The sequence below is a fragment of the Colletotrichum godetiae genome, assembly GCF_030913485.1.
Source record: "Colletotrichum godetiae strain CBS 193.32 chromosome Unknown BDP55scaffold_90, whole genome shotgun sequence".
In the NCBI taxonomy this organism is placed as follows: Eukaryota; Fungi; Ascomycota; class Sordariomycetes; order Glomerellales; family Glomerellaceae; genus Colletotrichum; species Colletotrichum godetiae.
In genome coordinates this window covers 104,223-116,915 of record NW_026851338.1, presented here as the reverse complement: position 1 = coordinate 116,915, position 12,693 = coordinate 104,223, and the positions used below count along the sequence as shown (strand labels likewise).

The 12,693-nt window shown below is 52.1% G+C and overlaps 6 protein-coding genes across 6 annotated transcripts; 3 read left to right on the top strand and 3 right to left on the bottom strand.

The window, feature by feature from the left end:
- Positions 1–314: 314 nt before the first annotated feature.
- Positions 315–1,784, top strand: BDP55DRAFT_685442 (uncharacterized protein). Its single transcript, XM_060576446.1, has 2 exons — positions 315–1,010; positions 1,057–1,784. The coding sequence occupies exons 1-2, from the start codon at positions 557–559 to the stop codon at positions 1,296–1,298; spliced, it is 696 nt and encodes a 231-aa protein (XP_060422331.1). The 5' UTR covers positions 315–556; the 3' UTR covers positions 1,299–1,784.
- Positions 1,438–2,381, top strand: BDP55DRAFT_436196 (uncharacterized protein). Its single transcript, XM_060567561.1, has 2 exons — positions 1,438–1,798; positions 1,847–2,381. The coding sequence occupies exons 1-2, from the start codon at positions 1,612–1,614 to the stop codon at positions 2,149–2,151; spliced, it is 492 nt and encodes a 163-aa protein (XP_060422330.1). The 5' UTR covers positions 1,438–1,611; the 3' UTR covers positions 2,152–2,381.
- On the bottom strand, positions 2,373–5,987 carry BDP55DRAFT_623481 (uncharacterized protein; the record flags this gene model as incomplete). The annotated part of the gene is made up of 6 exons (XM_060571388.1): positions 5,261–5,987; positions 4,845–5,181; positions 4,437–4,783; positions 4,076–4,386; positions 3,475–4,015; positions 2,373–3,171 (listed from the first exon to the last, which is right to left on the bottom strand). The coding sequence occupies exons 1-6, from the start codon at positions 5,524–5,526 to the stop codon at positions 2,373–2,375; spliced, it is 2,601 nt and encodes an 866-aa protein (XP_060422329.1). The 5' UTR covers positions 5,527–5,987.
- A 1,578-nt stretch (positions 5,988–7,565) lies between these two features.
- Positions 7,566–7,914, top strand: BDP55DRAFT_734842 (uncharacterized protein; the record flags this gene model as incomplete). Its single annotated transcript, XM_060580254.1, has 3 exons — positions 7,566–7,664; positions 7,718–7,777; positions 7,843–7,914. 3 exons carry the CDS (start codon positions 7,566–7,568, stop codon positions 7,912–7,914), a joined length of 231 nt encoding a protein of 76 aa, XP_060422328.1.
- A 189-nt stretch (positions 7,915–8,103) lies between these two features.
- BDP55DRAFT_567061 (chaperonin 10-like protein) lies at positions 8,104–9,423 on the bottom strand (the record flags this gene model as incomplete). The annotated part of the gene is made up of 4 exons (XM_060570556.1): positions 8,104–8,237; positions 8,295–8,470; positions 8,526–9,205; positions 9,340–9,423. The coding sequence occupies 4 exons, from the start codon at positions 9,421–9,423 to the stop codon at positions 8,104–8,106; spliced, it is 1,074 nt and encodes a 357-aa protein (XP_060422327.1).
- Positions 9,424–10,186: 763 nt separating this feature from the next.
- On the bottom strand, positions 10,187–11,420 carry BDP55DRAFT_685417 (uncharacterized protein). Its single transcript, XM_060576445.1, has 2 exons — positions 10,548–11,420; positions 10,187–10,475 (listed from the first exon to the last, which is right to left on the bottom strand). Exons 1-2 carry the CDS (start codon positions 11,233–11,235, stop codon positions 10,405–10,407), a joined length of 759 nt encoding a protein of 252 aa, XP_060422326.1. The 5' UTR covers positions 11,236–11,420; the 3' UTR covers positions 10,187–10,404.
- Between the last annotated feature and the right edge of the window lie 1,273 nt (positions 11,421–12,693).

The window sequence follows — 12,693 nt, the reverse complement described above, 5'->3', positions numbered from 1 at the left end:
GCCTTCTTGGCCAGGTTGAGTTTTCGACGGCGCAGCCTCTCCATTTGTCGTGCTCTTGTTGCACGAGCCGACGCCCGAGTCGTTCGCAGGATTACTTTGCACGGCTTTGCGCCACTGCTTTCATCATCGCAATCAGAAACAGTTGGGGCTAGGATGTGGGCAGAGTCTTGGGTAGGCAAGATCTCTTGCTCGGGCGTAGGTTCGCGACAGAGCTGTTCGGTGTCCATATTAACTCAGACTTGCTTCTCAACTTAAGTCTCTTAATCCTGCCTATGTGCTTTGTTGTAATACTTTCTCATGTCTAAAGGCACCGCGCCCTCTATATTTATCGTCCAGGTTTGCATGACGCCAATAGTGACGGAGCAGAAATTCAGAAAATGGATGGTCATCTACCGTAGCCGGCCGTTGTTCTCAAAATAGAACATTGTTGCTTTTATTAGATGACTCTAAGCGCTGGCCGCTAAGGGGGAACGTTTAGCAAAGACCAAGTTCTTGTTATATCTTAATCAACAACTGCAATCTGGCAAAAGAATCATGTTGCCAGATCAAAGCAAGGATGCAGACCAACCTCCGCTATCGTCAGAACTGCGCTCAGCAGACTTCTTACTACGTTTGTAGCAAGAATGGGTTTCGTGGTTGCTGTACAGTTGATCCATGTGATCTGTCCAGCTGTCCGGACTCCTACGCCCTTACGTCGTCTCTTTCGGCCTCATCAGTCACGTCGACTATTAGGGCCTCCTCTTCGATGATGCAGCCAACCTCTACTACCCCGAGCAGTTCAACCACTTCTGCAGTGACTTCCACGCTACCTGGCGCGACGCTGACGACCTCGGACGCCCATAGACCCGTTATAGAGGGTGTACCACTCTTCATAATCGTTTTGGCCATTGGAGTAGCCGTTCCTTTACTGGCTTTCGCATGCTTTCTTTGGCTGAGTTCGAGGGATCAGAAGGCTAATGACGAAGACGGCTCTGAGGACCAGTCTCGAGAAAATGCGGGTTCGCAATCATGTAGGAATCACTTCATTCTTCTCACGGCGATTCTAACCTTGTGTAGACGACCCTCCCCAGGCCCATATCTATCGTATGAGTGATATTGGCCTCACAGCTACAACACCCTTCACAACAGCGGTTGAAGCAGCAGTAGCTGAGTTGCCTGATAAAGAATGGTCTTCTGGGCCAAGCAAGGAAACTCCGTCTAGCGAGCCGGGATCGCTTTGTGCCAGACCAAATCTAGATGCAACGGCGGCCGAGGTGACGCAGCGCAAGTATGTAACGAGTTGGTCTTACTTCACTTAGCTGAGTTCTCTCGCAAGCGGGTTAAAGCAGGCTTGCCCCGCAAGGGTTTGGCTGTAAGATAGCGTAGGCTGCAGGAGTTTGTCGCGAATATAAAACTCCAACTTCCGCTCGTCCCGCTATACCCATTGTCTTTTCCTCTCTCGGCGACTCCGACTTGATAACATGAACGCTTCTGACACAATCATTGAGCCGGACCTTTCTTACTTTTGCGCATGGTGCTATAAGCCTCTGACAGACCTTGTTCTTCTCTCTGAGTGTGCTTGCGTGAGCGTCCCTTTATCCGCCAATCGCGTACACCGCTGCATAACTACTAATGGCAATCAAGGTAATCTGTTCGACATGCTGCAGGAATTATCAGGAGTATGGCTCGTCTGGCAGCGTGGTTTGTTCCAAATACAGCCATAACGTCAAAGGCTCTCAGGAGACTCGCGTGCTCTACAGCCTGGAATGCTTGATCTGTCACGACAATTGTGAGAGGCACCTCATTGCAATTCATTGTGGTAACCTCCACTGGTCTAGTTCAAAGAATGACACCTAATAGTTCTCAGGTCATATCTTCCACAGCGAATGTCTTCGTGATGCAGGACCTCAATTCGTCAACAAATGCCCATACTGCCAGGCATCGGTTTCAGGCAAGCAACGCCGTGTGAATCCAACTTATACAGCTGCACGTAAGATTGTCACGGCAGACGGGGAATTGCAGACCACCAGTGAGGATATATGGCAACTTAGGCGCGAAGAGAAACGCCGTCTTCTACGATTACAGCTAGAGGGAGTTCTTGAGCAGGAGAGAGAGTTGCGGAGGGACTACCATATATGGTGGACTCAAAGTCCTCAAACCAGGTCCTTGTGAATCGAAATCTGTTTCATTATCTCAAGGCCTTTAAGTTATGTTACAAATGTGTCATTTGTCATTCCAAGTGGAAGTGAAATGGTTAAGCAAGCTGATGAGGTGGGGTCTGAGATCACTTCCATCTGCCCCTCATTGCCCGGACCGTCAATGATCCGAACCGTGAGCCACCCCCGCGCCACCGATGCCCCGCCAGCGGGTCGGCAGAAACTGTGAACTTGACATTATGGTACATATCTCTCCATGCTTGCCGGGATCGCATCATCCTGTTGATACAGCAGAGGGTCAATCGGTAACTCAGGCGGCGATGCCGAGTACCTGGCAGGCATTTCTGGAACGGCTGATTCTGTGGGTTCGAGCGAAGACAGCTGCTCCCGGGCTACTGACCATGAAGCATCAGCGACATTTTCCATGCGCGGTCTTTTACTCTCCACTGGGCGCTCCATCAGTGCATCGGCCCGGTCCACATCCGATGCCTGCCGTTTATTCGTCTGTACCCGGAAAGGTGAGATGATTTCACCGAGTCCTTCATGAGGCTCCGCAGCATGCTGAACCCAACCACCATAGCCCACGATTTCTACGTCACGTCCTTGGCACTTGCAGCTAGGACAATGGAATGACGAAGCAAAAATTTTCTGCTTCCGAACATGGACTTGCATGAAGTGGTCCAAGAAACGACTGCTGGTGAAGCTCTCGCCGCATATGAGACAAACTCTTCGCTGATTGCTTGACGGAGGCTCTTCTTGTTCCCGCGTCCCGTGGGTCCACTTCATGTGCTGGCTCCAGTCTGCACGGTCTATTATCAGGACCTGCTGGCCGGAACGATGACACTCCGGGCAGCGGAACGGCTTATCGAACAAGCCGCCGGCCTTCTGGTGAACTTCCCGTGTGTGTTTCGTGAGGTTGTGTGTGCCAGATAGCCACGAGCGACAGATGAGGCATCGGACCATTTTCTGTTCATTTGGACTTCGAGATATCAGGTGCGGCGCGTTCTCCTCGCCATGACACCTTGTGACGTGACTGCTCCAGTCTGCCTCGTCTCGTACCTGATACTTTTGCCCAATCTGGTGACAAGATGGGCATGAAAACGGTTTGCTGAATTGGCGAGAATGTACAACCTTGTAGTGTCTCGTAAGGTTTGACCGTCGCGAGTAGTGTCGACTGCAGAGCAAGCATTTGCCTGTCTTTTCTATCTCGGTGTGGCCAGGTCTACCCTTTTTTGGCTGGCTCGTCGTCTTGAGAACTTGGGCAACTTGCGAGGAACCGGGGAGATCTCGATCAGCCAGGAATGCCAGCAGGTGATTGACAAATGTAGTAGAGTTGAACTTGATATCCGCGTCTTCGTCTCGTAGGTATGAGCCTATCTTCGCAGCGATGCCGCTGGTGAATCTCGACTGTTCGCTCTTCCTATGGGGATCTTCTGCGGGCGTCACCCGTAAGTCGGTAGTCGACAGGCCCTGTACTCTTCGTCGATCCGCTTCCTTGAAGTACTTGGCCCGCCGAACCTTCACAGTGAGGGCAGATAGCGCTTCGATGAGGTCCCAGACCCTGGCGCCCATCCTCTTTGCCTGAACACTGCCGGCGCCATGCAACGTGACCGCGGCTCGGTACTCTTTTCGGCGTTTTTGCACATCGTTCCGCTTTTCAAATACATCAAGGTCTCGTTCTGTTGGGTACAAGGGCGCCTTTTCGTCTCGTGTGAACGTAGCGTTGCGCAGTATCGTGTGAAGAGCGTCGCTCTGGCCTGCCAAGTCGCCGTACGCTACGCGGGCAAGATTCTCTCGGATGTGTCTAGGCTGGTAGCTTTTCTCGTAGACTCGTGACGTGTTTGACAAAATGTAGTTTCTCAAGGCTGGGGTAAGAGGTCCTATCATCCGTCAGCGACTTGATCATGGACATCGTGTGAGTGGAATGTAAAAGGTCTCACCGTCAAGTCGACCGCCAGCACCGACGCGCATTGCATACGGCCGGAGGCCTTCTCGGCAGCCCATAACGAAGAGCACACGCTGCCAGATTTTCCAGAAACATCCGTACTGTATCGGAATGATTGGTTCATCAAGAATCTCTTCCCTCCAGTGCAACCTGGCGTAATCTGCGTCTTCCAGATTAGGTCGTGCAAGCAAGCTCTCGAACGAGTCGAATGCAGGATCGAAGGCATCGTCGAAAAGCGCACGAGCGACGAGAGCGCGCAAGATGCAGACCTTCTCACAAGGTACAGAGAGGACGGTGAAAGAGATACTGTATTTGAGTGTCAGTCATTGCCCTGGGAAACATGATGAGGCACTCACATGTCGTCCTGGGAAGTCTGTGCTTTGTTGGCCTGCCGCTTGTTCTGTTCCACGTTGATTGTGGCCGTGAGAGCTGTTCGCTCATGGTCTTCGGGATCCCTGACAACGGCCATCTCGATGTCGCGATACTTGAAGTTCATCAGAGTTCCCAGCCTCCAGCCTCCGAGGCTATCCAAAAGGACAGTCGTGTGGACGGCTAGACGAGTAGCAGCGCTACAAGGGATATCACTCGCACGAGTCCATAGTGTATCGATGAACGTCAAGATGTCGTCGATCGTCGCTTCTTTTTTGACAAACGTCTGGCGCCGTTCAAGATTATACTTGTCCGCAAGGCCGCCCTCGATCCACTGTCACTTCATCCATTAGCACAGTACACAAAAGGGAGACAACGAGGAGGGGGTTACTCGCCTTTCGGATCTTACTCGCTGGCTTACTTGCAAACTCGTCCTTCTTGTGATACATGAGCTTCCATGCAGGATTAGCGGGGTCTTTCCATCGTTTCTCCTGCAGTACTCCTCGCTCAGCTGCACCGACGAGGTTGTCCCAGAGGTCAAGAACACTATTCGCTGACTTCACCAGCCGGACGTTGACGACTTCTTGTTTGCCTAGGGTCAAGCAAGGCCGTGCAGATCTCCTGACGTAGCTTTCGATGAATGCCTGGCAGACGCTATCGGCGAGCTTCGAGTCGAGACAGAAATCGATCATGACTTGTTCCGGGTCTTGCCCAGCATCCTCCGTCACGAACCTGTCACACGTGGACCGTCAGTGATTTCTTGCATTCTCGCGGAACTCGGCTTGAGCCCGCCTGTTTGAAGGTCACTCACTCAACCCAGGCCCGCCATGCCTTGTCCTGCGCAGACTGGGCTTTCTTGCTCAGCTTTCTGCGATCCGGAAGCGGGCTCTGCAGGTAGGCCGCTTGCATCTCCCGAAAGGCATTTCGCCTGGATTCCAGATCCTCTGGGAAAAGTTCGACTTCCTCGTGCGGCGCAGAGAACTCCTCGCAGAACATTTCGTACAATTCATCTTGGTCGCTGCCGGGTTCCGGGCCGGCGATGAGGGTCTCGCCGAAATCTGACGAAAGATCCGCCATGGCGCGCGAACGATAGAATATGGAGAAGGCTGTATATGCGATTGTGAACGAGTGGCTTCTGGAAAGCGAAAGTGAAAGACGGCCGGGCCTATTCGAAGAAAAGAAAGGGAGAGAGAGAGAGAGAGAGAAACAGAAACCACGGAGGGCGGACGAGCATGGTCGGGAAGGGGACAGAGAAGGCAAGCAGAGGACCAGCGGCCCAACGCGCAGCCGCCTTCCCCCCTCTCCCGAGCTTGGCCCATACCTCGTAGGATATGGAACATGACGAAGGGGCGACAACGCAAGAATTGGCAGCGAGGCGACGCCCAGAGGGCCGGGGGAGGAAGATGGCGGGGGCGTGAGAGACAGCCGATTTCGTCGGGGCGGGTGGGCGGATTGAAGTAGTTTACGGACGGAGGACGGTACGGGGACGCCAGGGGCGAGGCGCAGCCGGGCACCGTTTTTGTGGGCTGAGTCATCCGGGATCCCGCTCTTCTAGATGAGCCGGCCCTCATTGGCTTGTCTATGGGAGAGCGGACGGGATCCCGAATTTTCCAATGGGTATGGTCGTATGTGCTAGAATGGTCAAGGTGATGCATTTATATAGCAAGGCAAATGGGATGAGGTTAGATGCTTCACTGTAGACTCTGAACGGCTTTTGTGGCCAATACAGTGTAGAGCTTCAAAGTCGCTCATATGATTCGGCATCCATTGCTAGGTTACCTTGCTTAGACCGAAAATGTATTGAGAAACAGTGAAGAAGGTGATTGGGCTTTGGGGCTAGCGGTCCTGGCGGTGCCTTTATTTGGGCAATCAGTTCTTTTTCGTTTGGGATCAGCGTCTTACCGTTACGACTTACACACAATGGTGTGAAGTTGCCTGTGACCTACGGCTGATGATCTGTGTTATCTACGGTAAGTACCGTATGGGTGTGGCGAGCGTTTCCTGTCTCCAAATGATGATTGGCTCCACACGAATAAGAGTGTTCTGAATCATCTCGTTATTGGACTTCTCTTCAAGGTTTAAGTCCGTCTTTGGCGCTCTGGCTAGAGATCGTTTCTTCGCAGTCCTCTATTGATCTTCTCAACATGGCCGATAGGCTACATAGATGCCAATCTCTTTGGATTCAACAAATACCGATGGAAGAGTATCATTTGGTCGAGATGCTGTACCTTGCCCCTTTTCTTCGTGAGCATAGTAGAAGGATGCTAAGCGGCGTAAGCCAGTGTAATATATAGGTAGTTCAAACAAATGCAGTTACCATTTCTATTACCTAGGTCCTTCACACCAGGTCTTAAACGTCAAGGAGCGGATGATTTCGGTCTGATAGCCCCAGTCTACTTGCGAGTTTGTCCTCAGAGATGCCCTAGCCTCCGAAGCCTTCAGTCACCCCTTATGAGAGGCGTTGACTTAACCAAACACTAGACTTAGCTAGATATGCTTTGCATAAGGACTGGTAGAGCAGGTGGGGCAATGATCATTAAATGGTAGAAATAAAGGTTCATCTAGAGACAACAAGCACAACCTGCTCAATGCATTTACAAGTTATAACTATGTGAGAAAGTTTCGGTTACGAGGCGAATCTTTGGAAGGCCTGCCTGAGCCTACTAACTTGGGACAAGTTTTGGCGAATAAGACCTAAAGCTACGCCCTACTAAAGTCGAGCCAGGGGTATGGTGTGGTCAAGTCGTCAACTCGATAGGAATTCAGGGCCTGAGTGGTTCCACTCGCAGACTCGGCGCAAGCCTGGACAAACTCTAAAAGCCAGCAGATCCTCGGTTCAGCCCCGAATACTTGAGTCAAACAACGTTCAGAGTTCAAGAATGCAATTTATATCGAACTTCATCATGCCAAAGCAGCTTCCACCCCTAAGAACTTAGAGTTTGTGCCGACTCTGCCGGTTCGGCCGGGACACCTATAAATGCGCGTCGATTTCTCGACTTAGTGATCAATAGGTTCCATGTACGTACCAAGGTATTCATTCCTACTAATTCACATCCCAAATTTCCTCAATAAGTAATACTTGACATTATTATTCCCTCCCGAAAACTTAGCTCAAGATGCAATTCTCTACCCTCATCTCGGTCATTCTCCCTATGGCTCTAGTTGGCAAGGCGGCTGCCCAAAAGTCCTACTGTAGAGCCTTTGACAACACCAATGTAAGTTCAAGGTCTCCCCGGACACTTGCCTTCATGTCTAACGTTTCCAACAGCTGTCTAATGGTGCGTGCAGAGGCATCGAAGGAGTTTGTACGACGGCTTGCCCGCGTGAAGTAGGTTACCTGAGTGGAATCCCGAGCAAAATCGTTATTGAATAAGTGCTGACAAAAGCGGCTAGTGCGGAGCTGGTTTCGCGCTTCAAAGTGTAAACGAGGCCGAGGGCAAGTGCGGCTGCTTTTGCAAAAAGTAGAGAAGCATGCTTGATTACGACATAACATGAATATTGTTCTCGTCAATTAGCATGATATAGACATGCAGTACAGGCATAGCACAAGTGCACCATTGAATTTCCTCCTTCATCAAAGCTTCAACCGCGTCATAGCAAATCATCTCGTGCTTCCCCTAAGAGCTTCAAACCACAACGCCGTGCCGTCATGCTTCATAGTGAAGCACCAACATCGACCAAGACCTTGACTTGGTTATCCTTATCCGTAATCAAGGCTTTGATGCCATGCTCTACAAGATCGTCCAATGGGATCTTCCTTGTAATCATGGAAGCAGGCTTCAGAGCTCCTGCACGTCACACGGGTCAGTAGCAGTCAGCGTAAAGTGAGCGATGAGACTTCTTACCTGTTCTCAAGTTCTCGATCACGGCTTGGTAATCTGCCTTTTGATAGCCAAGAACAGATTTATACGAGCTCTCTCTCCACGTTACCCAGTTCGGGTTGAAGGGGATTTCCTTCTCCCAAATCGCAACATTGATGACTGTGCCCCGTGTCTTCACAGCCATGCACGCTGCTTTCACACTGTTGTAGATATGAGCAAGTGGTACGCTTGGAGGAAATTTGACGGATGACATACCTAGCCGGTACACCTGCGCAGTCAAGTGTGATATCAGCGCCAATACCGCCAGTAATCCTCATCACCTCCTCCATGACATCCTGACTTTTGGGGTCAATGATATGCGCTGCTCCAAACTCCTTTGCAAATCTCTGCCGGGCCGTGGCAATTTCGGCGACCATGATATTCGTAACCCCCTTCGCCTTCAAGCAAAGCACAGCAGCCAGCCCGATCGGACCGCCTCCCATCACCAAGACATTAGACTCGGACGTCACGGGAGCGGCAGAGACGGCATGCCAAGCAACCGAAAGCGGCTCCACCAAGGCGCCCAGCTCCAGAGGAATGCCCTCGGGCAAAGGGAAGACCTGATCCGCAGGTACAGACACTGCCTCGCTCAGGCCGCCACCCCCGCCGCTGAGTCCGATGAAGCCGCCGGTGTGGCACGCATTCTCGGCACCGGCTTTACAGGCAGCACACTTGCCGCAGTAAATCGTGGGCTGGACTGCGCAGGGGGCGCCGATTTTGAGGTGCTCCTGTTTGACATCTGCGCCGATTTCTTTGATGATGCCGGAAAATTCGTGGCCGAGCGTGACGGGAATCTGGTCGCCCGTGACGGGATGTCTAGAGGAGGGGCAGAAGTTAGGGCCGCCGAGGTATTCGTGAAGATCAGTCCCGCAGATACCGACGAATGCCGGGGCAATCTGGGGAAAGGCGAAATGCGTGTCAGTGTCAAGTCTGAGCTCCAAAAGCAATGTTACCGACCCTACATCTTCCCCGCGCGGGGTAGATGCCGGGCGGGCCATGTGCTGAGGAGGAAACACTGGGGAAATCTCACCTTGATCTGATTAGGGCCACATGGTGGCTCTGGGACCTGTTCGATCCTGATATCTTCCTTGCCGTAATATCTTGCAGCCCTCATGATTGTGCGTATACTAAGTAGATATCGTTGTCGAGCGTTGGAAAACGATTGCGCTTCCTGGTAATAAAAGGGGTGGGCGGGTTTTCAAGCCTGAAGATGGGGAGTCGTACTTATGTAGTTGAAGGCTGGACGAACGGAAGCCCGGTAAATGACGACGTACTGTACTTTCTCCTCTCGTGGCGTTACTTTGTCGTCCCAAAGTTCCCGGTCCCGAAAGTGTGTCGGTCTCACTGCGGAAATAATGTCAGTCGGGTCATCGTATGATCAACAACTGCATTGAGCGCTTTCTACTGCCCCGCACCGTCAGGCCACGTGCTTAGCGGCTACCATCAGGGATTCTTTCTTGTTTGAAGTCTTGTTGGGAGACTAGGCGCGCCGTGAGGAATACGATATCCGACTGATAAGTATGGATATGCTTCGATGCATCATGGCTGGCACAATGTTCCGTAGTTGACTCTATCTAACCATTCAATGTGGAGCAAGATCCTTGCCAATCGTGCCGACCTTAAAACAACCCTTGAAGGTGCAGCACCTTGGGTGGCATTGAACCCAGTCACTGAATGGGACACTAACTCATCTCAACACTCCACTTCATCTCTAAAAGCTCCGTGAAGGAACTGAAAATATACATTGTGTATCTCATACTGGGGATTGCTGAGTCTGAAGTCGACGCTGCAGTGGGTTCCCGGGAGAATCCCGTTCGAGCCACATCAGCTACTGACGAAGATCCAAAGTCACGATCAGGCCCATGTGTCACGGTGAAGTCTTGTCTAAATGTAAATTATGAAGCATGCTGTCCTTTCATTGAAGTCCATAGAGGTCTTAGGTCTACTTTGCTCGTTGTGACTTCGCCGCTGTGCTTCAAATCATGGGTATATTGACGCCTGCTCTTGGCCTACACCATCCCTTAGCCCGCCCCGCTGCGTAGGTACAGTAAGCTCAGGTGCGCAGTCTGCCCTATGGGACTAACCTCCAGCTCAGCTACCTAGCACTTAGCGCCCAAGTGTTTCCAAACTTATTTCTGTTTAGAGCAAGCTTGGAAATCTCCTTGACTGCAAATAATTAGCCTTTTTTTCGTGATAAAAATCCAAGCAACAGACAGTGCTTGGTGTCAGAACACTTACAGTCCTTCCAGGTCATGGGATCTTTCGTTTCATCAGCGGACTGCCTCCAGAGCCTCGCCATCCAGCTTGTCACCAACAGGTCCAGCTCCTTGTGATCCATTGGTAGTACAACATCCAACTGGGGCATACCCATCAGGTTCTTCTCCTTGTCCCGCTTGGCGACTGACTCAATAGCGACGACCTCTCCCTTCATGTTCTTCCAATGGATCTCATCTTGGTGCTTCATCCGGTGCACCGCGCTATCGCCGGCTCTGAAGTGATCCTTGACCTTCCACCCAGAAACGCCAGGCATCAGGTACACTTCCTTGTACGTTCTCTTGGAGCTCATCTGACCCGTAATGACTATGACATCGTGCAACTGCATTTTGCAGCTTTCGAGTCCCTTGAGCGGGTCCTGCGTGAAGTCGTAGATATGATCTAATCTTGTTCTCACTTTGTCGCTGCCGGATTCTGACGAGATTCGATAGACCACCCTCTGAACTCCGTACACCGACGATTTTGCGTCGGTCACGGCATTGCTTAATTCATAGAGCGCACGAGGTGGTGAGGTGTGGGCGAAAATTGTTGTTTTATCCAGGAACAACGTCGGTGTCTCTCCACAGCTGAGCTGCGTCCGTGTATCATTGACGGCATTATCATACGTCGGCGGGTCTACGTCAACATCGAGCATGGAAGCTTTTGCCGTCATTTTGGGTGACAAATATGACTTGCGATTGCTGGTTGGGTTGCTCGTTTCTCGCTAGGTACGGTACTGTGAGAGACTGAGAGACGAAGTGGGAGGTGAATGCTGTGTTGTTGTTGTTGTTGTTGTTGTTGTATTTAACGCCGTGGCGGCCGGGCTAGAGCCCTTACCGCAGACCTCCCGAAGGGTATATGGCGTGGAGGGCCGTGAGCCAAGGCTACCTACTCTACAGTACGTCGTCTCTTTACATCGTCCTCCAAATCATGCCTTGTGGCCACTACGCGTTCTGTCTGTCCCCGGTTCCCGCTGGTGCCCCAGTTTCATTCTTTCCCAAATCGTCCCTTGGAATCGGGAGGTTCTTTGTAGTCCGCACTCACATCTACGTAGGTGTGGATGCTGCTACCGCAGACAGATCTTCTGGAAGAAGTCCGTCACGCGGAGAAAGGCCTCGAAGCCTCGTGGGTCGGTGATTAATCTCTTGAAGTAGGCCTCGAGAGATCCCATAGGGCCTATGGGCTCGGGCATACTGCGAGAGTGGAGGGTCGGCCACCGTTGCCTCCTCGCCAGCGTTAGTCGACAGTAGACCAGGTGGTCCACGTCTTTCGCCTCTCCACAAGAGCACATCATTAGAGCGTCGTCGTGGTTGAAACGTCGGTGATATTGCTCGAAGTCCCCGTGACCCGATCGTGCCGCCAGCAGGTGATGTAACGTAGCCCGCGGCAAGGCCAGTTCAGGAGGGCTGGACAGAGCTGCCTCAAGCCCCAAGTCCGCGTACCGCGGCCTTCGCTCTTTATACCACCATCTCCTGTGCTGGCTTTGTAATTTTTCCCTTGCAAGCCGCTTGATGCCCGCTAGTGTTGCCATTTGACCCATCCGCGCCGGCAGTGTCGTTCCTTCTTTGGCCAGCCGGTCCGCGGCCTCGTTTCCTTCGATGCCCTGGTGTCCCGGGGACCAGTGCGTCCGTATATCAAATATCCTGGCCGCTTCTTGGATTTCGAGGAACGCGTCTTGTGACGAGTCCGGCGCCTTGCCGCGGATGCCTTGTATAACGCTGGTGTTGTCGATACATATGTGGATTGGATGACCGCGATTGGTGAGCAGAGCCCTTCTGAGGCCGGTTCGCGCCCCTTCGACCTCGGCGTCGAACACTTCTGCTAGTCCGAGTCGGCCGCACCCTTGTGCTATGCGTTTGGAGTCTCGGTAGATGACGAAGCCGTACCCCACGGCTCCGTTCGTCGCCCTGGAGCCGTCCGAGAAGACGATCATATGGCTTTCCGGTACTGTCTTTAGCCAGCGCTCGAAAGCTTTCGCAGCCTCTTCTTTGCATTGAACTACTATCTGATCCTGTGAGCTTGGCAGGTACTGTGATTGAAGGAACGCTGGTCTTCCGCATCTTGGCAGAAGTTCAGCCGTCCGTTGTAGTCTCGTCTGTTGCTGTCCCTGCTGGGAGAGCCGCGCGACTAG

Excerpts from the sequence above, each read along its gene's own strand:
- BDP55DRAFT_685442 (XM_060576446.1), top strand. The coding sequence starts at position 557 with ATGCAGACCAACCTCCGCTATCGTCAGAACTGCGCTCAGCAGACTTCT. Across the intron at positions 1,011-1,056 it reads AAATGCGGGTTCGCAATCAT|ACGACCCTCCCCAGGCCCAT; the intron begins GTAGGAATCACT and ends AACCTTGTGTAG.
- BDP55DRAFT_436196 (XM_060567561.1), top strand. The coding sequence starts at position 1,612 with ATGGCAATCAAGGTAATCTGTTCGACATGCTGCAGGAATTATCAGGAG. Across the intron at positions 1,799-1,846 it reads CCTCATTGCAATTCATTGTG|GTCATATCTTCCACAGCGAA; the intron begins GTAACCTCCACT and ends AATAGTTCTCAG.
- BDP55DRAFT_685417 (XM_060576445.1), bottom strand. The coding sequence starts at position 11,235 with ATGACGGCAAAAGCTTCCATGCTCGATGTTGACGTAGACCCGCCGACG. Across the intron at positions 10,476-10,547 it reads TCCCATGACCTGGAAGGACT|TCAAGGAGATTTCCAAGCTT; the intron begins GTAAGTGTTCTG and ends AATTATTTGCAG.